The sequence below is a fragment of the Hirundo rustica genome, chromosome Z, assembly GCF_015227805.2.
Source record: "Hirundo rustica isolate bHirRus1 chromosome Z, bHirRus1.pri.v3, whole genome shotgun sequence".
In the NCBI taxonomy this organism is placed as follows: domain Eukaryota; kingdom Metazoa; phylum Chordata; class Aves; order Passeriformes; family Hirundinidae; genus Hirundo; species Hirundo rustica.
The window spans coordinates 27902856-27927305 of record NC_053488.1 but is presented as its reverse complement, the minus strand read 5'-3'; the positions used below and the strand labels follow the sequence as shown (position 1 = coordinate 27927305).

At 42.5% G+C, this 24450-nt stretch overlaps 1 protein-coding gene across 6 annotated transcripts in view; it reads left to right on the top strand.

The window, feature by feature from the left end:
• The first annotated feature begins 1754 nt into the window (after window positions 1-1754).
• The window catches only part of EPG5 (ectopic P-granules 5 autophagy tethering factor), a 56056-nt gene continuing 33360 nt past the window's right edge, over window positions 1755-24450 (top strand). For 3 of the 6 annotated variants that reach the window (XM_040089822.1, XM_040089820.1, XM_040089818.1), the window contains exons 1-15: window positions 1755-1820; window positions 5931-6848; window positions 9024-9267; window positions 10057-10193; window positions 10758-10865; window positions 11865-11938; window positions 13620-13728; window positions 14051-14165; window positions 14734-14884; window positions 15295-15450; window positions 15799-15956; window positions 20206-20360; window positions 20916-21056; window positions 21281-21445; window positions 22658-22780. In XM_040089822.1, coding sequence (XP_039945756.1) covers window positions 1773-1820; window positions 5931-6848; window positions 9024-9267; window positions 10057-10193; window positions 10758-10865; window positions 11865-11938; window positions 13620-13728; window positions 14051-14165; window positions 14734-14884; window positions 15295-15450; window positions 15799-15956; window positions 20206-20360; window positions 20916-21056; window positions 21281-21445; window positions 22658-22780 — 2802 coding nt within the window. In that variant the 5' untranslated portion in view covers window positions 1755-1772. The remainder of the gene's footprint in view (window positions 1821-5930; window positions 6849-9023; window positions 9268-10056; window positions 10194-10757; window positions 10866-11864; window positions 11939-13619; window positions 13729-14050; window positions 14166-14733; window positions 14885-15294; window positions 15451-15798; window positions 15957-20205; window positions 20361-20915; window positions 21057-21280; window positions 21446-22657; window positions 22781-24450) is intronic. The other 3 variants (XM_058424063.1, XM_040089819.1, XM_040089821.1) reach the window with 2 other exon arrangements.

The following is a 24450-nucleotide window of genomic DNA, read 5'->3' as shown; positions in this document are numbered from 1 at the left end:
AAACACCCCAGAAGAGAATGGCATGAGAAGTGCTTATGATTAGCCATGAGCTGCAGACAACGCAGGGCTGATTGCCCTGGAAGAGTGTCTGCTCTGCAAAAACATGCATGGTTTCTTTTCTGGGATTTTTCCACTGACTGAGCACAATAGTTGCTGCTTGGCTTTTCTGGATGTAGACGTCCCCAGTGAGGCTAAAACTTGGCCTGCACATTTACTAAGAGCACAGAAGTAATACCAAACTTGGAATGCTGGGGAAAGTTTCCCCCTACACCCTAGTACAGTTTACTTTTCCCATAGATAAAACAAATTCCAGGTTACACTAGTAACACAAAGACTTCTCAAGCCTTAAGTACAAGGTACTGTGGAGACAACAGCGCTTCTTCAAGGCCATTAACTGTAGTATGATGTGTTCTGCAAAGTGCCACTGAGCTCTGGGGGTGGGGCTCATCCTCCTGGGCACTGGGAGAAAACCCTCCTGCTCCCAGTGGGGCTTGGGCCCTGCTCCGGCAGCAGCTCCCTAGGAATGGCTGGGTGCCAGGAGAGGGCTTTTTGGAACAGCACTTGCTGGTCTGGGGCTGAGCCAGCATTCCTGCTGTGCTGGGAGTGTCTCAGGCCCTGGGGCAGACAGAAGTGACCTCACACTCCCCATCCTTGCTAGTGAGGGCTTGGCTTCTCATCCCACATTCCCTGTGGCAGAAGCTTGGGCTGGCCCTATGGACAGCCTTTGAGTCCTTATAGGAGCCTCTGGTTCACTGTAAACTATCTGTGAGTCCCTCTTGGCAGTCTGTGGGTCCCAACAGCAGTCTGTTTGTCCCTATGGATGGTCTCGGGGTCCCTATAGAGGACGTTGGTCATCCATGGAGTGTCAGTCCCTATGGACAATCTGTGGGTCCCTATGGCTGTTTCTACATCCCTACAGCAGATCCCACTCACTTAGGGATGGTCTGTGGAGTCCCCAGGCACAATCTGTGTGTCCCTGTGAATGCTCCCTTAGGTCCCCATGGATGTTTTGTGGGTCCATATGGATGTTTTGTGTGGGTCCATATGATTGTTTTGTGTGTCCCCCTGCATGCTCTGTGTGTCCCTATGGAGTGTCTATAGCTCCTTATGTACAGTCTAAGTGTCCTGATGGATACTGTGTGTCGTCAGGGATGGTCTGTGTGTCTTTATGAAGTGTCTGTCTGTCCCTACAGAGTGCCTGTGTGTCCCATGGACACTGTGTGTCCCTACAGAGTGCCTGTGTGTCCCATGGACACTGTGTGTCCCTACGGAGTGCCTGTGTGTTCCTGTGGAGTGTCTGTCCCCATGAAGTGTCTGTCTGTCCCTACAGAGTGCCTGTGTGTCCCATGGACACTGTGTGTCCCTACGGAGTGCCTGTGTGTCCCTATGGAGTGTCTGTCCCCATGAAGTGTCTGTCTGTCCCCATGAAGTGTCTGTCCGTCCCTACAGAGTGCCTGTGTGTCCCATGGACACTGTGTGTCCCTACGGAGTGCCTGTGTGTCCCTATGGAGTGTCTGTCCCCATGAAGTGTCTGTCCGTCCCCACGGTCACCCTCGGCTTCCTCTGGCCCCGCCCCTCCCTCGGCCCCCCACCTCGCCCCGCCCACACGGCCTCGGCCCCGCCCCCACCCTAGCCGCGCCCTGTGATTGGCCGGTGCCGGTCACGGCGTGTCCCACCGCCCACCTCCGCCTGCGATTGGCCGGTGCCGCGGGGGCGTGTCCCGCCGCCCGTCCCTGCCCGGCCGGCGCCGCCTCAGCGCGGGCAGCGGGGCCATGGCCGAGGCCGTGCGCCCCCCGCGCCGCGCCCGCACCCGCCCCAAGGTAACGCGGCAGCGAGGGGGGCGAGGGGCGTCCCTGTCGGGCGGTGGGGGCGAGGGAAGGTCCCGCGTGTGAGGGTGGCCGTGCCAGGCCGTGTTTACATCCCTGTTTACATCCGTGTTTACATCCGTGTTTGTGCGGCCTCTAATGGTGGAGGGTGGAGAGTGGGGCAGCGTGTGTGGATGATGTTGTTGTGGATCTTTTTTTTTTGCTTCGTAAAAAGATTCCTGCTGCTTCCTGCTGTTCTGCACTCCGTATTCATGGATTTGTCGTGTTTGCCGGGCGGGTGAAGGTTGTGATAGGCCTTCTGCTGTAGCAGGATGTAAACAAGGTTTTTATTATGTTGTCCTACTGCCTCCTCAGAGGTCCTGTGGGAAAGCTGAGGGAGTGTGCAGTAGTGGAAATTACCTGCGTTTACAGTGTTTTAGTGTGATGTGGGGAGACAGTCCTACAGACAGAGCTGGGGGTGTTCACCTGCACAAGAGAAGGCTCCAGGGAGACCTCAGAGCCCCTGTCAGTGCCTAAAGGGGCTCCAGCAGAGCTGGAGAGGCACTTGGGACAAGGCATGGAGGGACAGGACACGGGGAATGGCTTCCCACTGCCGGAGAGCTGGGACAGATGGGATATTGGGAAGGAATTCCTGGCTGTGAGGGTGGTGATGCCCTGACACAAGGTGCCCAGAGCAGCTGTGGCTGCCTCTGGACCCCTGGGAATGTCCAAGACCAGGCTGGACGGGGTTTGGAGCAACCTAGGCTAGTGGAAGGTGTCCCTGCCTATGGCAGAGGGTGGAACGAGATGTTCTTTAAATTCTCATCTAACCCAAGTCATTCAGTGATTCTGTGATACTTCATCTTGTCTGTGTTTGGCTTTGAAATGCTGAGAACGTGATGCCCTGTGTAACACAAGATAGTGCTTCTTCTTCATAAGTTGGTGCAGTTTTAAAGTATCACACTTCCAAGGTTTTTGTCCTGTTTTGAGTGTGTTCCTTGTTCATGATATTAGTACAGACAGTTTTCTGAGGGCTTTGTTTTCTTTACACAGAATATTTGTGGGAATGATCCGAAATACCTCACGAAGTAGAAATGTTTTCCTTGGTTTCTTAACCTCTTTCTTCTTGTCCCTATGGACAACCATATAGAGCAAGGACATTGAAGTCATGACTGTCATCACTCTTTGAAAATATTGAATTAATTGACCAGTGGTCTGTAAAAACAGGGTTAAATCTAAGTATCAAGTGTGGGTGTGTTCCAGAATGGAGGGCAAGTAAAGATTGAAGGGAAAAACAACCCTGAAAGAGTTACTGTGTCATTGTTTTGGTTTTGATTCAGCCCCCTGGCATGTGCAAGGCAATCAAACCTTCAAACTGCTGCCTAAGAGAATTGGTTCCCTGCAGGAAGGTGGTGAGTCATGGATGACACTGCTAGGACACGTGTGTGGTGACTCTAGTCTTTAGCCATCCCTTCCAGGTGAAATTCACTGTGAAACAATTCACTGGAGGTGTCACATGTGAGAACCCTGAATTCTCCAGTTCTGCACATGACCCATTTCTGGTATTTCTGTTGCTATTACTGTGCTCACCTCTGTTAATAACTGGGAGTGCCTGAGGATGCGGTTTGTGGGTCAGTCACATTAAGGACTTTTCCATTCCCATGGCTCAGAAAAAGCTGTAATCCTTTGAAAAGCTGGAATTCTTGTGAGCTGAAAGAAAGGCTGGTTCAGCTGCAGAGCTGCCAAGTGGTGGCATGGAGCCCAGGGCTTTCTGACAATAGTAGCCCCAAAGTTAAATGTTTGCAGCACTGGACTGATTCAAACACAGCGAGGTGGCAAAACCAGTGCACCTGGAAATGGTGAAGAAGCCCCCCTGTGTCTGCTTGTTTCTGTGTATGGCACTCAGGTTGATGCCTTAGGATTTTAGCTTTTATATTTTTCATACGTTTCTAATTCTTCAGTTTTTAGTATAACTCTAAACTCCTTATACAGTGTTAGCTGCTGCTTTCCCATTTTGGTCAGACAAAACAATTCCTCTCTAGGCCTGGGAATCAAGGACACCTCACTGTCTCAGGTCCTGAGTATTGTAAACAAAAATATGAAAACCCATTTGGGTGTAGCCCCTGGGTAGCTTTGTCTGCCCCAAATGTACCTGAAGGCTCTTCAATAAATATACCTGCTTTTTATTCTCTTAATTTTTTGTGTCCTCTGTTTTTAGGCAGCCTCAAAAAGACATCAGGGTTATTCCAGAGATATTTCCTGAGAAGTTTGAAGTGTCCTTGGAATTTGAGGATCATTGATGATGTGCAAGGAGAAGAGAGTGGTCAGGCATGGGGCAAGGCTAATGAGCAGGTGCCATTTTCCTATCCCAGGGAATGTTCCCGGCCAGGTTGGATAGGGCTTGGAGCAGCCAGGTTTAGTGGAAGGTGTCCCTGCCTATGGAAGGGATTGGAATGAGATGATCTTTAATGTCCTTTCCAACCAAAACCATTCTGGGATTCTTGATAAAGTGGCTTAAGCAGAATTTTCCTCCGTGTTAGTTTAAAACTTGATTTCTCTCATTCTTTTTTAGATAAAAATCGCTTTTAATGATTATGCGCCTTTTTTTTTTTTTTTTTTTTTTTTTGCCTAGGAAAGTGAGACCTGAAAAGCACATCATAACTTTTAAAAACAGCTGTGTCTAGGAAGGATGCAGGCTGATACTGAGAATAAAGGGAGTTTATTCTGTACAAAGACTGCAAGAGTAAATGTTGAGATTGTAGAGCGTAGAGGACCAGCATGTGTTTGTGAAGTGTATGGATCAATACATTATATAAATATGATTTGGTGATACAGTATCCTGTGGAAATTATTGACTTTGAGGTAATTTTCAGGAGATGCTTATTATGACAAGTCTCATCTTAAAGAATTGCACTGCTGTATTTTTAGCCTCTCACCTGGAGCTTCAGCTAGTGAGTCAGAGTTGTTTTGTGATCAGAAGTGTTTACAGGTTTTAATACACCAGAAACCAGTATGAAAGCAAACCCAGAGTAATTACTTTTTCTTGTAAAGGACTTGCAGCCATATATTCAGAGTAAAATTAGTCTTGAGATTAAGGTGAGCTAGTCCCTTGATTTGAGCTGTTTCATCTATGCTTTCTCTTAAGGCAAAAGCATTCAGATGTTTAGTAAAGATATATATGATACTGTGAGCGAATTTGAAGAGCTGTTGTCATTTCCCTATTATTATTTCCCCATATTAAAAGCTGGTACTCATTTCACCTGTGTTCATTGTTACGTTATCTGAGTCATCCAAAACTGGAGCACTGTGACCTAACTCCTCAGTTTTGCTCTTAATAAAGTGCTAGGTCTACACAATTTACCAACTGGCCAAGCACTTTGCCAGTTTTTTATTTTACAAGTTGGCAAATGATTTACAGGTTATCAAGATCTTAGTTCATTTCCTATGTGTCCTTTTTGAAGGAAGCTAATCTACACCTTAGATTAGGTTTGTGGGAATTATTGACCCTCAAACTAATTGTAATTTTAAATTGATTTACTGTTTTAATGGCACTATTAAGTTTGTCTACATCTCCAGTGTGTATTGCCTGCTGAAAACAGGTATTTCAGTAATTGTTCAGATGTTACCATGGTTTTAGAATGTAGCTAAGGGTTACATTCCAGACTTGCTTTGTTTTGAAATTACTATTTTGAAAATATTTTTCCAGTCACTAACATATTCTGTAAAGTTTAAGATGGATCTGGATCACAGAGTAATTTTTTTTTTTTTTTTGTCAATATGGTGAAATTGAGTAACTCTTCTTAGGTCTCAGGGTCCTGTTATGTTGATTATTTTCTGTGTTAATGAAACAGTCTGTCCTGTGATATTTATAGATTTTTACCTAGAAATGTTGAAGCCTTGTGCAAGAGCTGACCAAGAAAACACACACTGGTAGACAGTCTTCATAGGGCAGCTAAAGATTAGTTTGGTATATTTGTTTTTACCTTTAGTTTTGTAAAAATTACTGTCTTTAAAAGGGCTTTTGGAGGCATGCTGACAAATACTACTTTTGCTGTTGGTGGGATTTGGGATGCAAGATGGAGAGGTTCACTTGACAGTGACACTGTTAATTTTTTGTTTTCTTAGGAAAAAAAGAAAAGAAGTAGTGAGGAGCCCCAGGTACAAGAACCTGATGATGTTTTCCTGCCTCCTGCAGCAGAAGGGTCTTCTCAAGCCAGGAGAGTGCCAGTGGAACATACTGGAGAATTTACAGAAATTCAGCTCAGAGATGAAGTAGACAATACGAAAACTATAAATGATGTGTCTGATATCCCCCAAAGTCATTCTTCTTTAGCAAATGAAGGGGCTCTGGAAGTGACTGTGGAGCCTCCCAAAGATGCAGAAGAAGTCAAAGGTGATCCTTCCCAGGAGGAACATATGGGGGATATTGAGAAGAACAAGTTGGACAAACCTCAGAGCTCTGTGGAGGGGGTTGCTAGTGGATCTGGAAATTCTGATTTGTCGAGTACTACCTTTCAGTCAAGTGCTGCTCTGCCTCTGTTAGTGATGGGCTTTGTACAGGGCAGAAGAGCTGAAAACCGACAAGAGTTTAGAGATCCTCTTGCCTGCTCTTCAGGGAAGCTTCCTCTCAGCACCTCACAGTGCTCTGACAAGTCCAAGTCGCGTGTACTGCGCCCGGTTTATCCAGACCTGTCCTTGGAGCTGTCCTATGAGAAACCCACCATCATGGCAGTAAAGCCCCTCCTGCACCACGAGAGGCTGTACCCGGAGCTCCCCTCCGAGCCAGAGCTGGTGCCATTCACCAGGGAGCAGCTGAAAATCTTTGAGCCCTGTTCGTGGCTGGAGAATGTTGACTCCTATGCCGAGGAATTTGAGAGTGTGGCTCACCAGGACAGGCATGAGTTCTATGAGCTGCTCCTGAACTACATGCGCTGCAGGAAGCAGCTGCTGCTGGCTGAGGCAGAGCTGCAGGCCATGGCAACAGACTGCCAAAATGTGAAGGGGAGATTATGGACTTTCAAGGAACAACAGAAAACTGTGCAGGTGCTGTTACTGAAGCTACTTTTGAACCTAAACTATTCGGAAATTAACTTTACTTGCTGCCAGGTTTATCGTAGTTAAGCTGTTTTGTTGTAAAAGAATCACAGAATGTTAAGGGTGGGAGGACGCCTTAAAAATAATATAATCCCAACCCTGCCTTCCATGGACAGGGACGCCTCTCACTGGATCGGGTTGTTCAAGGTCTTATCCAACCTGGCTTTGAGCACTGCCAGGAGTGGGGCAACCTTCCTGGGCAACCTGTGCCACTCTCTCACCATACTCAGAATAAACATTTCTTTCTCCTAATATCTGACCTAAATTTCCCCTTCTTCCAGTTTAATCCCTTTTGTCCTTGTCCTGTCACTACAGTTTCTGATGGATAATCCCAGTCCAGCTTCCCTATAGGCCCCTTCTAGATACTGAAAAGTGCTGTGAGGTCTCTGGACTCCTCCAGGCTGAGCAGCCCCAACTTTCTTTGTCTGTCTTCATAGGGAAGGTGCTTCAGTCTTCTTACCAACTTTGCTTCCTCTGGACTTCCTCTGGCTCTAACAGTTTGATGTCCAGAGATTATTGCCTTTGCTTTCTGTCTCTCCACTGACCCCCTGTACTTCAGAATGTCGTTGTTTGATTTTAACCTCTGACGTGTTCAGGGCAGTGGGATATGTGTTGGTGATTTCTTCTGGGTTCAGAAAGGATGAGCTGTGTACACCCAGTTCTGTCTGTGGTGTCAGGTGAAGTTTGTACCACAGCACTCCAAGCAGACGTGGGATACACGTGGTGGAGTGACTGTAGCAGTGATGTCACATCTGGCCTGCTGCCACCTGACAGTTTCCATTGATGTCATTCGTGCTGTCAGAGTGGCAGCTGCTGCAGGGGAGCTCCAGTCGTGCTCAGGAGCAGCTTCGTAGCTCAAAGGGAGTGTTAGGGTCATCCACTTGCAGTAACTTGTAACTGTGGTTTTTCTTACTTCCGGAGTGTGCATGCTACTCTGTAACATTTTTGTCTGCAAACCAGAGGGGTTTATGGAGCTCTTCAGGGCAGGCATCAGGGAAGCTTTCCCCCAAGACTTCTTCTGTGGTAGCTTGCCTTTGGAGGTCAGCGTTACAGTGGGAGTGAATGAAACTGTTCTGATGCTGTTTATAGCCCCACACATCTTTAAAACTGTCCAAAGATGAACACCTGTGCATAGGGTAGATTTTACTGTTTCTGTGACTGCAGTTCATCAGAGTTGAGGAATTTAACACATCCGAATTATTTTCTTTTTCTTGGGGAGTAACACTGAACCTCACTGGATTCCAGGGTTTTCAGTGATCATTTTCTGTACCAAAAGCAATTTTGGCGTCACTCTTGCATCCTCTAAGGTCATCATAGAAGTTGTCTAAGATTGCTACTTGGTTTATTTCATCCCAATCCACTATATATTTATTGTGTGTACAGAATTATTTGTGTCTTTATACCAATTTCAAGTTCTTATTCTACTAATTTAGGAAACCCAGGGATGCTTTTCCAGGTGAGTTTTCAAAGTGCTGTTTTTAAGGAATGTTTCCTGATTGCATAAAAGATTAACAGGAATGTTATTTATTGTAAGAATAAAAAGAATGTTATTTATTTTATTTTTATTGTATTGAAGAAGTAGAGATGAGGCAGAGGGAAACTGGTCTGAGCTTTTTATTTCAGTTTGGGAAGAGGTTAGAGTGCAGGTAATTTCTGAATATTTAAAACATGCAGTGGGGAATTGCTGCAAATTATCAGTCCTGGGAGTTTGGGAAATATTTATCTTGTTCCTGTGAATCTTTCAGCTTTAAAATAGCAGATCCAATTATCTATGGAAATCTATAAACTAAGAAACAGGTGCACTCACTGGGATTGAGACACCTGGTTTTGTTCACGTCTCTCAGTGCTGCAGTCAAGTAACATCTGGCTGTTTCTAAACCTGAGTTACTGAGGGTTTGTAAAATATTTTTTCTTCAGGAGTCAAGGATGTGAATCTTCAGTAATCAGTAGCTCTGAAAAGCGCATAGGATATGTCCAAATGTTTGTCTTTTCCATTTATGAAATGTCTCCTTTTATGAAAGCCTTGAATCTGTTTAGGAGAGGGTTATATCACAATTGAATTCTGTTAGAGTGACCCAACAAAATGTCAGAACTGCTGACATAAAATATTTGCTCTCTTTTCAGGGTATGTGTGCAGATCAGTGCAAGGTGACAGGTCACCACTGCTACCAGACAGTGGAGCTGAACGAGAGCGTGCTTGGGGAGCTGAAGAAGCTGTTTGAGGCCAAAGCAGAGCACGTGCACCAGACCCTGGCTCTGCATTCCTACACTTCGGTGCTGTCCCGCTTGCAAGTGGAGTCCTATGTTTACAGGTTGCTCAGCAGCTCATCCCTGCTGAGATCTGTGGCCCTGCAGCAGCAAGAACAAGGTGTGTTTGCTGGTCTGGACTGCTCTAAGTCCTAGTCACGGTGCCTAGCAGCTTGTGCAGCTGCAGGTTTGGACTCTTGGGGTGGAATTTGTCTACTGGAGTGTTTCTTCTCTGTTACAAAAACCTGTTGATTTTATGTAGAGATCAATGAAACTTTTTTCTCATAGGAAAATGTCCAATTCCCTTGACTTTATCACCTGGACAGTGAAAGCTGAATGCAGGAGTGACTTCTGCTGTCTGAGCTGCAGACTGACACTGATTACTGTACAGAAACACTGTGTGGATGGGACATCCAAATTCCCAATCTTTTGTTGTCCAAGGCAATATCTAGTACCGTTCTTTTTCCCAATTCCCAAATGAGCTGGATATTTTTCCTGCTTTATTTCCTCTTGCAAGGCCATTTGAAGTCTTAAGCTCTTAATATTTAGAATTATCTTTTTGATTTTCATCCTAAGTGCTTTGTTTGAGTTCGTGCCTCCCAGTATCTGGGAGTTTTTATTATAAACTTCCAGATAGCTTATATGTGTAGTAAATAGTGGTTCTTACAAAGCTGATGTTGAGGGAAAGCCTTTTGTGAGAGTAACCATAGTATATTCTTCTTATAATTAGTGTCCAGACCTTAATTATAAGATTAAATAAGTATTCTTTTCTGTCAGATTTAGCAGGCAGTTGTGTTGAAATACCTTGGTGTCCGCAGATACGGAGAGAAGTTTTATATACGGCCCCAAACCCATTGTTCATGCTGCTACTTCTTGTCAAAGCTTCATTAATTCTGTTTTTAATTTACAGTTTCAAAGCAGTCAGAAAATCTCTCCACAGACTTGAGCCACTTGAAGGAATGTATCAGTGTCCTTTTCAGCTTCACTCGAAGGGTTATTGAAGACACTCAGTTTCACAGTGACCTTCTCATGTGGCTGCAGAGACTGGTGAGGAGGGTGTAGACATGGATATATCTGATCCAACACACAGGATGAATTTGGGAATAATTTCTGGAAGTGTTGCTGTTTCGCTCCCTGTCCGATGGGCAGTGGTTTTTTTGGTGGCGTTTGTCCTACTTGAGGAACAGAATCGCTTAGCAGATCTTTAGAATTGATTCCCTTGATAAAGTCAAGCAGCATTAGTGAGGACTGGCACCTGAGCAGCCAACACTGCTCGCAGTGAATTTAATAATACTCATTGTGCTTTTCCTTAGTTTGAAATTAGAACTGTTCAGAACTTGTCATGTTGGAGAAACTTTTGTTCTTGTCAATTTCTAAATAAATTAGATTCTAATGCAGTTGTTGAAAAAGTAATTATGCCAAAGAAAATGGTTTGGGGCTCATAAGGCAAGGAAACAGATTTTAAATATTCTTATCTTGTAACATGCTCTCAAAATTCAGGTTTGCTAGAAAGTGTTAAGAAAAGAAATGAGGAGTGTTACTCTAGTTATGAAGACTGTAAGGAAATGAACTTCAAAATTATTTACTTGATATCAATATACTTCTGTCTAGGTGTCTGTGCTGCAGAGAATTGGCTGTCCAGGTGACCATCTCTTCCTCTTCAACCACATCCTTCGGTGTCCAGCTGGCATCAGCGAGTGGGCTTGTCCATTCATTCAGGTGTGAATGTTTAATTCTTCACTGTCAGCAGGTTGGAGTGGGAGTGGCGTGGGTAGGAGAGGAGAGTGTGTTGTGCCTGCTTAATCCCTCATGACCCACATTGCCTTTCCAGGTGTGTGGAATCACAGTGGCAGTGAGGGGTTTGTCAGGGAATACATTTTACCGGGTTAGGCCAGCCGTGTGCAGGTTAGCAGGGGAACACACTTCACTCTTGACTGGAGAGATTCCATGAAGGGGGGTCAGGGCCTTATGCACCAGGTTTTGGGGGTGCTCTCCAAAAAGTGGAAAGTGTATTTAGACTTGAAGCAGTGGTTGTGTATAAAAAGTGAGATTGGAGTCAGCTCTGTGTTGTGTAAGGGATCAGGAGGAACAGATTTCTTTATATCCTATACATTGAAGCAGGACTGGTTTCCCTGGAAAGTTAAGGGACAAAGGAAAGGGTTCACTTTGTCTAGGTCAGAGGGAGTGCGGGTATCCAAAGGCACCAGGGTGTTCTTTCGAAGAACATATTTGCTCTTCTAAGAGGAGAAAATGTTGGAAATCTAGTCAGAGGAAAAAAGGCTTCAATTACACTAACAGGAAGGGCGAACAATAGAGTAGAACTATAGAATAGAATAAATTAGCTTGGGAAAGACCCTTGATATCATTGAGTTAATTAACCTAGCGTGGTAGGATTTCATCTTTCCCTGTGCTCAGTATCTGAATTACCTGTGGTGCCCAGACCTACATGTGGCACAAAGAGAGAGGTTATTGTTTTTTTTCATGTAGCTTTTGATCTTCTTTCCCCCCTCTAACCCCGGCTCCTTTAATTCTTCTAAGTTATTCTTTTGGAAAAGTCACATTATTTTGTCAAGGCAATACTTTGTCCAGGGGGGTGCTGTCTTTTATGGATTCTTTTAAGTCTTAACGAAAAGCTAGTGAGAAATGTGAATTTCTCTGCTAAGAATAATTTGCCCTTTGCTTATTTAGATTTGCTTAGATTTTTGCATTTAATTTCAGATCAGAGTCTTGGGTAACCCATCGGGTGTCTTTCATTTCATGCAATCTCTTGCCTTACTTATGTCTCCTGTCAAGTAAGTATGAACTTGCTTTTATAAATACGTTCTGATTATTTAAGAGTGAAAAACACAACACACAATCTACTTTTAAAACTCTGAAGATTCATTGCAGGAAAGTCATAAAAGCAGGCACAAATAGATTCACAGTTTAATTCAAACTCTTTTTATTCATTCATCTCAAAATTCAGTCTTGGCAGTACCTCCTTGTGCTGTGCACAGTATGATGCATCTTTCTTTCAGCTGTGAAATAGCTTGTGAAGACTGACAGACCCACAGGTTTTGTTACTGTGGCTTCTGAAATATTTCTTGCTTTGCACCATGGCCTGTTTTTCATACTGTCTCTGCAACAGAATCCCTTGAGTAAAAGTGTTAAGCTGGTGTATGCACTGATTAGACTTCTTGATATATTTTTCATCCTTTTTTTTAAAAAAAAATTTTTAAAATCTGGTAGGAATGTGGTGCTTGTAGAAGCAAGTTAATGAAATTAGTCATGCCTAAATGGGTATGTTCTCCAGACAAAATACATAACTTGCCTCTCTCTCTGTTCAAATTTTGAGGTCAAAACATCAAACTCCTGGTATTTAGGATTGTCACTGTGATGTTGGTAGTTTGGGTCTGAGTTAAGTGACAGTCTTGCTTATTGAAAGCTGTTATTTTAGAGGGTTTATTTTTACATTTCCTTTCTAGAACTGCCTGGGGGAACCAGTGTATCCTGGGGGAATGTGTGTTGCCAGTGCCTTTTGATACTTGTGTTTGGAACAAGGGCTGTCTTAATGTGTCTGGGGTGCTGCTCTGAATGTTGATACCAGAACTCAGAGCCTCCACAGGGTCTGCTTTTATTGGTATAAGAGCTGAGGCTTGTCTGTTACAGCCCCTGCTTGTCAAGAACCAGGTTATCCTAGAGTAATTTACAATCACAGGATTGTTTAGGTTGGGAAACACCTTTAACACTGTTGAGTCCAACCCTTAACTCGGAACTTCTGTGTCCACTGCTGAACCATGTCCTCTGATGCCACATCCACAAGCTTTCTGAATGCTTCCAGAGATGTTGACTCCACCACTGCCCTGAACAATCTGTTGCAGTGCCTGACTCAGTTTCCATGAAAAAAATTTCCCCAATATCTAACCCAAACCTCCTCTAGTGCAACTTGAGGCTCTTTTCGGTCCCATCACTTTTAACTTGGGAGCAGAGCCCGACCCTCCGTCTGTCCCCTCCTGTCAGGAGTTGTGCAGAGCCAGAAGTCCCCCCCGAGCCTCCTTTTCTCCAGCCTGAGCCCCTTTCCCAGCCCCCTCAGCCGCTCCCGGGGCTCCAGCCCCTTCCACAGCTCCGTTCCCTTCCCTGGACACGCTGCAGCCCCTCCATGTCTCTCTCGTCCTGAGGAGCCCAGAGCTGTCCCCAGCACTGGAGGTGCCTCAGCAGTGCCAGCCCAGGGGACGGGCCCTGCCCTGGGGCTGTGTCACACCATGGCTGGGACAGCCCAGGGGCCATCGGCCTCTTGCCCACCTGGGCACTCCTGGGCTCCTGTCCTGGCACCAGCGCCTCCAGGGCTTTCCTTCCAGGCATCTTTCTGATTTACTTGCTAATTTCTTGCTCTTGCATCTAGGCTTTTTAATATTTTCCCTTAACTGAAAGATTACTGAATTCAGAATTTTTTATTTTCTAGTTTTTTACACTTGATTTTTCACTCTAAACCAGAAATCGTGTGGACTTCATGTGCCATATGAAACCAAGTGAAAGGAAAAGTTCCTCTTCTTCTGGAAAGGAATCTGGGAACTGGACTCTGGTAGATGAAGGAGGAGAAGAGGTACAGCAGATGACTTTTTTGTTTGTCATTGTTTTGTCCTTTATGCTTTTCTTCAAGCTCATTGATCTCTGTGAAATGGATGAAGAAAATCTGACTTGTTAAGTTAAGAAGCATGATTTGATTTCACTTCTGTTTTAGTCTCCTTTTATCTCTCTGGTATAACTGTAGAGAGTGGAGCCTCCAGTAGTGAGTATTAGCAGAGGGAATTCAAATATTTCAGTTACTCCTAACAAAAGTATGATTAGTAAAATAGTGAAGCCCTTTAGAACGTTACAATTAGTTTTACTGTAAAGCTACTGACAGCACCTTTATTTGTCTGTAGGATGAGGATCCTGAAACAAGCTGGATTCTACTCTTGGAAGATGACTTGATTGCTTTGTTGTCACAGTTCCCGTTTCATGAACTGTTTCAGCAGTTCCTCGGGTTTACGTCTGAAGGTAAATTAGCTGCTATAGAGTTATTCTTAATTTTTTTTATTCTAATCATACTAATGATTGCCACTACCAAGAATGCTACTGTATTATGAAACTCTTGGAGAAAAATAATAATGAACCTGTGCATCAGCTCACAGGTTAAAGAGATGAGATGGAACTATATGACATGTATGGGATAAATAAAATCTCATAGCAATATGCATGCTAAACATTAGAGTCTTTTTTCTTAGTTTGAATTTGGTTGTCACTTAACTCCCAAAAATGGTTTCAGAACTATTTTTCCCCTTGCCTCTTAATTGTAATGTTACTGATGTTCTCTGATTGCCCCCCCGCCCCAAATCTCTGGACAAGTACATGAAGGAAATTGCTTGCCAGAGGTCTTTACTACCTGCATAGTTTATTTGTGCTTTCGTACTTAGCAGGTATTTATTGTTCATTTCATAAACAAAGCATACATTTCGGCTCATAATATGGTGAATTGTTGTTTTGAGTGCTTCTTAAGTTAGTTAAAAATCCGTAATTCACACTCTTTTTTTTTTTTTTTACTCTTATTTATGCGTCTCCATCTTAGGTGCATATTTTCCTGAAAAAACATCTCCCCAGAAGATGATGAAGATTTTTGCCTTTGCAAACTCTTTAGTGGAACTTCTTTCTGTGGGATTAGAAACATTTAACAGAGCACGGTACCGACAGTTTGTGAAGAGAATTGGTCAGCTCATCAAGTAAGAGAAATTTTTTCTCTGTGGTGTGATTGAATCTGTTTTATACATATATTTGATGTTCAGAGCTGCTAAAAAAACCCCAGAACCAACCATCAAACAACCAAGAAAACCCAAACCCCATCCAAACAGTTCTCAGGTAAGTTTTGCTCAGTTACTTTAAGGCTCCAAAGGTCACGCACAAACTAATTTGGTATAACAGAATATTATGCCTTCTTTGCTTGTAAAACCAAGAAAGGAGAACACAGAAATTTGGCTGATGAAATTTATATAGAAACCTCTGGAACCCAGAGGGCAAAATGTTGGACATGTCTCTTGTGGCTAGACACTGATCTCGTTGCCCTTGTCTGTGTTTTCCTGTGGTGGTGACATACTTAATGATCCTTCTTTGACTTGTTTGTTCTGCTCTGTAGGATGACTCTGTGTCATGTGAGTGACCACTGGGCCCAGTATGTTAGTAGCAATAAACAATATGGATCAGTAGAACACCCCTACTCTGTGGAAAAATTGCAACTGGAGTTTGATGAGCTGTTTTTTAGAGCTGTTCTGCATGTTCTGAAGGCAAAAAGGTAAGTAATCCCTTCACTTGTTTGGTTTTGAAGGAGTTGAATACTTGAAACTGGGATTTGGAGTAACTTTAAATACTGAAAGGTTTAAACAAGACTGAAATAAGTAGGATTTTTCAGTGCATTGGTAGCATTAAGGTGGAGAGGAATTAGGCCATGAATCGTAACAACTGACAGAAGCTCTGAAATCTTGGGCAGTTCTGAATGAATTCAGAATCTGAGGTGCTAGTACATGTCCTCACATTGCTAATTCTGTTACATAGCAGAGGTGTGGGCCAAAGATGTCTGCTTTCCAAATGTTGGGGTTTACGAGGGTGGAACTGTTCCTAACTGCCTCTTCAAATCTAACAGGTTGGGAGTCTGGCTGTTCATGTCTGAGATGCCATATGGAACCTTGTCCAGCAACACGCTTTGGAGGCTCTTCTTTGTCATGCACTGTGCTGAGAATGAGCACCTGGAGCAGCTCTGCTCTGCTCTTCAACCTGCTGACTACAAGCAAAGACTCAAAGGTAAAATTCCCCCGCACAGAAACAATTTCTAATCCTTCAGCTGCTGCTGCATCAGCTGTGGGTTTAAATCTTTGCAGGTTGCATTATTAAATGCACCCTTGAGAGCATGGCCGCAGAAATGTCTTGGGCAGTTCATGGTTTTCCAGTACCTGCTTGGCCAGACTGTAATTTTAACAGCAATTGATAGATTTACTGTCCTAGTTTTCTCTGTGTCTGCCCTCAGAGCTACAAGAGTGATATGCAGGAGGTACCTCTTGTGTGTTCTTATGTGTCTTCCTATCTTGAGCTTCAAAAGTATTTGGAGAGAGGGGTTTAAATCTGTCCTGGTTTGAAAAGACACGTATCTGCTAGGGAGAGGCAGGCCTCTCTAGGAGTGGGGAATTCAAATCCTTCCCTCCATGTTATTATAATTTGGAAGATTAAAAAAAACTTTTCAGTCAGAGCTATGGGGGAAGGAATAGCAGTCCTTTACTAGTAACTATAACAGGACAGACAAACAACAACAGCAATTATAATAATAGTAAAACAGAACCAAGAACTCCGAGGGGCAAGCGGTGTAAACCCCGGCGCTGATGGCTGGAAGCGGTGGATTGTCCTCGGCAGGCAGGGGGTGCCCTGGCAGGCAGAGCTGGCAGTGCCGGAGAACCCGCAGCGGCTGGACCTGGGCTGACCCCAAAATCCAGCAGGACAGCGAAGAAACTCCGAATTCCTGGGCGCTCCAACAGATGATAGAATTCCCAGGACCAGATTCCTCCGTTAACGGTGGATTCCAGGCAGCTACCCGTCGCCTGACCGTCCTCCCCAGAAATCCGAGAGCAGCCAGCCCCCCACCCTCAGCTCCCGGGAGCCTTTTCCCTCCCCCAAAAACGAAGTGATCAGCTTCCTTTGTCCGGGTTCAGCACCCTTTAACTATCAGTATTTAGTCTCCTAGCAACTTATGGGGTGGGGGGGAAAATTCCACAGGAAAACTTAACCCCCCCCAACAAAATCCTAAAGTACAGACTTCTGTATCACTTAGGGTTGCTGTGGCATATTTTGGTTGTTTTTTGTTTGTTCGTTTATTTTTTTGCAACGAGCTGACTGTTGAGCTGCTGTTATTTATAGTTTTTATAGTTATAAATAGGTTATATATATGAATATACAAATATATATTTGTATATAAATATATAAACCCATATATGTTTATAGTACTTATAGTTCTATAAATAATGTATTTTTAGAGTCCTCCTTTTTTTCCCCCACTAAACTTGCCAAATTTGGCTTCAGTAACTCATATTGCGAGAGTCTGCTTGCTTATCATCCCCAGCTATGTTTCCTTTATCTCAAGCCTTCTGTTCAGGCATTTCTTATCCTAAGTGGTGCGTTTTATTTTTATTTCCTCTTGACTTGTGTCCCATGTTGATCTCCACAGTGAACATGGTGTCTTCAGCCATAGCAGAGCTATTTAGAGGCCAGATGGAATGCTAGTTTCCCTCTGCTGCTGCATTCATGGATAATATTTTAGGACTTGATTGACAAGGGGACAGGTAAACAAACGGTTTACTTCTCCCTACTTTACAGCTTCTTTGCTGTCTTCAGGGAGAGATCATCTCGTTTTTGTCAGTTTTACTTCTCAGCTGGCTGGTATCCCAGGTAGCTGTAACCCCACCTGCCAAGTCTTGATGGAGAAGCAGGGGAAAATGGTGATTCTGAGAGGTTACTGGGTTTCTTGACTCTGTGCAAGCTCAGCTAACATTTAAGGGGATTTACACAGGGAGAGAGGTACCGAGATTGTAGTTGTGTGCACTTGATGAAGTGCTGATCTGATAAGTGCTTGCCAACCAAAACAGTAACTGTTACACTGTTTCAGTAGAATGTCTGTACTTTTGGTTTTCCTAGAAAATTTTTACTGTATCTATTACAGGTTGTGGTAACAAACACAGATTTTTTTTTTTTTTTTTCTTTTTTTGGTATAATTATCTTTTTGAGGCATTATTTTGCTTCTAGCTGTCTTATATTTCAAAGTCCCTGGTATGCTGATGTAGGATTTCTTTGTCCTCTTCATTCTCCTCAGTGAGTTCTGTCAGCATAACATATGTCAGCATAGTTTTTCACCAGTATCTAGACTGGGAATATCAACCATTCTTTCAGTGAAAATCCTTCTTCTGAAGTACTTTCTTTTAACTGTCACTTAACAAATTAATGCTTAATTTCTTATAATTCATACCCTGGAAGACCATGGCATTAACATTCTCTTGGGAGAGAGCCTTTTTTAATGAGTTTCTCTCCCAAGTTAAGCATGAGAAAAGGGTGGTGAATCTACAGGTGGAAGCAAACCTTGGTAACTGATGGAAGCTTTAGGCGTCAAATCCATAGGGGTGGGAGTAATGCCTTTTTGGAACTACCTAAAAAGAGGCCAGGTAAAATTAAGGGAATAAAAAGCAGGTATATTTATTGAAGGGCCTTCAGGTACATTTGGGGCAGACAAAGCCACCCAGGGGCTACACCCAAAAATGGACAATGGGTCTCAGGTTTTCATACTTTTATAAGTTTGGTCCATTTGCATATTGGGGTCAATCTTCCAATTACAGCTTCAGGTAATGAAGTAATTTACCCCCAGTTTGCTTCCCCCCAACTCACTTTTGTTTACATTTCTCAGGGCCTGAGACAGTGAGGTTGATTCCCAGGCCTAGAGAGGAATTGTCTGACCAAAATGGGAAAGCAGCAGCTAACACTGTATATGGAGTTTAGAGTTATACGCCAAAGAATAGCAGATCACAAATAAATGAAAAATATAAAAGGTAAAATCCTAAGGCATCAGGAGCATACTTGCTGTTCTAGTGAGTGGCATCCCTGCCCATGGGAGGGATTTGAAACAGGATAATATTTAAAATCCCTTTATTCCAAGGATGCTATGATTTAATTTGTGGTCACGGTTTCATTGCTACCAGTATCAAGATTTGAGAAGTCAGTGATTTTTAGAGTCCCTTGAACTTGAATTGTAGTGTGATTATAGGAAAGGTATAGGGTCAAGTAGCAAGTGGATGGTGAAGATGATGTTTCTCCACTATGAGATGACAGGATTTAGGTGGAGTCTCTGTGCTTCCCTTAATCCTTGTTCCCTTCTTCAGTCCCTGGCTATGGCTTGGTGTGGGTTTGAGGTTGGTGTGGAGCCCACAGCTGACCCCTCACTGTGGGTCACTCTGTTGTGCATTTAGATACAATAATGATGTGGTCATTTCTAATGTCCTTCTGCATCATCTTAGAAAAACTCCGAAGTACAAGGGGAAACACAGTTGTCTGTAACTTCTACTGTAAGGATAAAAAATAGCGTTAGGAAATGGAGATGAATGGATGAGGCACCCCATTTGCCTGCTCTATCTATCAGCAGTGTAGTTTCTCTTCCTGTTTGGAAGAAACTGTTTTCTTAAATTGCACAATCCTCTAGCATGCTGTTCCATGAGCTGTTTTGCCTGTACAAGCCTGACCTTCTCAGGTTGGAGTAGAGTTGCAAAATTCTTGAAAGTCCTTAAAATAGAATGTAACCTAAGTGCAAGTGTTTGATCAGAAGCACGCTGAGCATATGCGTATTCAGAGTAGGTATTTGAATGCACAATGGGTGCTTTTTCTGTATATTCAGCTCCTATGGTAAGGTCACTGTAAACAGTGTCTGCTGGCATGTTGAGGTTCAGAGAAAGAAGATCACTCTCCAGAACTTTCTGCAGCTCAAATGCTGCTTTCAGTGCTTGTTTTGCCTCACAGACTCTATTTAAAGCTATTTGGAAAAAAAAAAAAAAAAAAAAAAAAAAAAAAAAAAAAAAAAAAAAAAAAAAAAATTAAAGCCCTGTACAGGTTCCTTTGTATCCTTACCTTCCTGTTTGTAAGGAGGAATCATGAGAAATGGAATTTTTTTTTGCTTTTGGCAATATCTCTTTTGGTTTTAAAGAGGAAACCTGCCTTGAATTTGAGTGAAAGCATCTCTTAGCCTTCCTGCTTGTGCAGGTTCAATTCTCTGTTTTCAGAGATAGACTCCGCACAAGTGCATCCAGTTTGTTTTCTTGTATTGTATTTGGGAAACTAAAACTAGCCTTTCTTTATGGCATAATCAAGACCTGAGGCTAGATACTTTGAAAATTTTTATTTGTAGCTGGCATGGAATGATCTCCACAGATTGCTTCTCTGGGATTTGAATGAATAAGTGTATAAATGCTGCTAATGTATGTCCTATTGCACTTTTATCATGTTTCTTTCACTTGGCTTTTTTTCCTAGATCCAGAGCACCTTGCACAGTTTGAAAAGTATCTCCAATCAATGAACTGCTCAGAAGAAATCTGTCTGCTCACCACATTTGCTCAGATGGCACAAACCAAACGGGCTGATGTTGATGAGGATTTTATCAAAATTGTTGTTTTGGAGATATATGAAGTGAGTAGTCTTACTGGTCCATTCAGGAGAAGGAAAAAAATGCTATTTTTATTTCTAACAGGGGTGGGTTGAAACTTTCATGGCTTCTCTTGTTTGTTCTACCATAGAATTAAAAAATGCTACTTTTTAAAAAAGTACTGAATTAAAATTGCCTGAAATACTTGTTATTTTCTTGGAAAAATAATAGCTTTTCTGTAGGCAAAGCCAGAATGAAGCAAATAAACAAAAATACGCTTATTTTGTTTTATTTTTCTTATGCAGGCCTAACTTGCAGCTCTGGAATTCCTTATGTGGTGTCTTTTCTGTTGTTTTTGGTGGGATTTTTTTAGCGTGGCTGTGTTGTTCCTGTGTTTAGTTTTGGACATTTTTTGGCACTGTGACATAGAACTTTCCTGGTCTCTTAGGGCAGTCAATTTCACTTTTCATATGGGCGTTTATCAACTTTGTCTAAGATGGCCAAGAGCAATTCAGTCATATATTTTCCAAAAGAAAATGTATTTCTGTGGTAGTGGAGGTCAGCCAGATGCAGTTACTTCTCCCTGCTCATCTTCTCAGGTGTCCTATGTTAGTCTTTCCACAAGAGAGACATTTTCCAAGGTTGGTCGAGAACTCTTGGGAGCCATTGCCAGCGTCCACACTCAGATTATTTCAATACTGCTGGATCGGATTAGAGAGACCATTGAGAAAGTGGGGATGGTAAGTGCTGATGTCTATAATTTAGATAATTTAAATCAGACTCCCAGTTAAACCTAGAGGCCATACCAGGTTATGTGATAAGACATGGCTTGGTATGAATGGATGTGTTAAAGACTTATCTGTGAGGTTTTTGGTCATACCTCCCTTTCAGATAGCAGGGCACAGTGCTGATTATTGTTGTGTGCTGAGTACTGATTTGCACTTTTTGCTCTTTCTCCTCAAAGGTTTCTTTATATCTGTTCAAAGAACTGCCCCTGTACCTGTGGAAGCCTTGTTCATCTGAGATAGCCCTGATCCGTGACTGGTTGTTAAATTACAGCCTGACGACAGTCGAGAATAAACTGGCTTGCATTATCTTGGAAGGGCTGAACTGGGGATTTGGTGACCATGTGGGTATTGAAAACAGGAGCCTTGAACCTCTTCACTTTTTCAGAGAAAAAGTTTAACTCAACCTGGGAGTAGAGCAGAAGTTGAAAACAGTTAATTGCATGCTTTTATATTATGGCTGTACACCTAATGGCACAAAATGGGAATTTCATAATAATTTTACAGCGCTCTGCCTGAGGACTTGCCTGTGCTGCTTTTTTACAGTGTTGCACCTGAGTTTAAAAGAGATATTTAAGCAGCGATTTTTTTTTTCTTTTCTAAACGAGGAAGTAGCTGACAGAACAATTTTTTGTCACATGATTAAAATGCTTTTGGCTGCAGAAATAGAGGAATCTTCCAAAAAATGTGTAGGAGACTGGTGTGACTGCAGTTTGCATGCTGGTATGTTTTTCACAGTGCAAGAAAAGTAATGATTGAAATGATACATTTCAAACCCCTGAGCATCATGTAAATGATCAGGAATTATTCCATAATAATGGGTTGCTTCAGGAGCTCCATGAGTTCAAGTTATAATTGAGGATGAATGCTGTTTCAGAGAAAAAGAGAAGTAGATTAGGGAATAGTGTTGTCTGTGTTCAGGGATTTAGTTTAGTATTGCATTCAGTGCATTTGGTCATCCTGAACTCTTCCCTTTGCCATGCTGATGGTTGTGCATGAATATTGACTTGTTTTTTCTCCCTGTTTCTTTTGGATATGTGAAGAAAAATGAATGTTGGGGAAAATTAATAGAATTCTTTGCTGTGCAATAGCAATGCTATGGCTGTATCCTTTGATATGGGGAAAAATGGCTCTTTAATGTGGCAATTGATAGAGGAGTTGCCGTGTTTACATACACAAAACCATGATGATGGGATTTGGTTTTGTTTTTAAAGGCAAGAGTTCAAGTGTCTATACTATGTAATTTAAAATCTAAGGACTTCTGGATTAATTATCATATGCTCATAAAATGCACATGGAAAGTGAATATTATGATGCTTTTTAAAGAAATAATCTAGTTGTTGGATTTTGTATTGCCCAGTGTGAGCCTAGTACTCTTTAATATTGAGCTGAATGTTTTTCACTGGGCAAGATTTTTGCCTAGATATTGCAATAATTAATTTGAACAGCCAGAAAATGTTAGGATTTATTTCTCTGTAGTGCAGCTGAATGTACAGTAGTAGAGACCTCTGAAATGACTCAAGGTTTTGTGTTCTGACAAATTCTGCTATTTTTAGCAGAATACTCTTCACCTAGATCCAGCTGTCCACTCTGAAGTTGCATTGATGGTCCTGGAAGCATATCAGAAATATCTCTCCCAAAAACCATATGCTGGGCTGCTTTCTGAAAGCATAAAACAGGTATCCTTTCTTCTTACTTACGAAGAATGACTTATGGATGGCTATAAATGGGAAAAGCTGCAGGGCAAGACCTTGTTTTCTCTCTCTCTCTTTTTTTTTTTGTTTTGTTTTTGTTTTGTTTTGTTCTTTTTAAAGCTGTTCTTTGTCTAACTAAAATTTCATTACATACCAACACTCAGTGTTGTCTGCATCCAGAGAGCTATTTGAAAATAGTGTTAGGCTTCTCTTGAACATTTCTGTAAGAACCACAGAATCATAGAATGGTTTGGATAGAAGGGACCTTAAAGATCATCCAGTCCCACCCCCAGTCTTGGGCAGAGACACCTTCCACTACCCCAGGTTGCTCCAAGCTCCTTCCACCCTGGCCTTGGACACTTCCAGTGGATCCAGGGGCAGCCACAGTGGCTCTGGCCACCCTGTGCCAAGGCCTCACCATCCTCATAGGGAAGAATTTCTTCCTAATACCTGACCTAAATCTACTCTCTTTCAGTTTGAAGCCATTCCCACTTGACCTGTCAATCCATGCTTTTATAAACAGTCTGTCTCCATCTATCTTGAAATAGACATTTTAATTTTGACCCAAACTTGGAGGTTTTATGAACAGTGTTTATGAAACATGAGTCCTCCTTTACTCATGCAGAGGTAGACAGTACTTGCTAATGCAAGGCTATTTCTCGTTAGTGGTGAGCAGAAGAGAACTCACCCCAGCTCTTATTTTATTTGAAGACTCAAGTATTCCTTTTGGAGCTTTCCAGCAGTGTGCAGTGTTGTGTGACCTGAACACATCACAGACATTTATTAAATTGATTTTACAGCACACTAGACTCAGGAGGGGGTAGCTCCAAGTCACAGAATGCAAATGGAAGAATAGAAACATGAAGGTTTAAGAAATTCCTGTTTTGGATATTTAGTCCAATATACTTATATTTATTTATTCGGTGGTTTAGCATTGTGCTGGGCTTTGTCTTCTCAGTATTTTTTGTATGATGTTTTCTGCTCCTTTTCTACTTTTTTCCCTCCAGCCTTTTCTTCCCATACTCTGAATGTTCTTGGTATTTTTCCTCTGTTCTGACTTTTCTGAGTTGCTCCTCTGCACTACTTAACCATGGTGTGTTGTCTTGTTTCAGCCAGATGAATTCTGTTTTGTAAGCTGATGTTAGCGTTAGTTACCGCTTTTGCTGGTGAATCTGTCCTGACTTGCATGAACCTATAACTGGAATTTGAGAGAAAATAGTGCTTAGGTTCTTGTACCCCTACTCAGAGAGGATGAAATATCTTTGTTGCCCTCCAGCTCTGCAATTTACACTGTTCTGTTAGAACATTTACAATTTTTTTCCCTGGAGATTTATAATTCCTTGTGATCTAGACATGGTCTTTGTGACAGTGGACACGTACACCCATGACTCTGCCTGTCCACATACAGGCTTTTTTCTAAGGAGAGGCTGCCAGGTTTTAGGCTTTTTGTTGACAGATAATATTTTTGCATAGATTTTTCTGTTTCCTTTCACTTTCCTTTCCTTTCACATTTAAGCAGTCTTAAATGTTTTAAACATTATTAAATGTTGTGTCTGGCTTTTTTTTCCCCCAGTATTAAAATTAAAATTTAATTTGAGGTCAGCATCTAGCTTGGAAAAATTTACGCAGGCAATGTAAGTTGATAGCCTTTACCT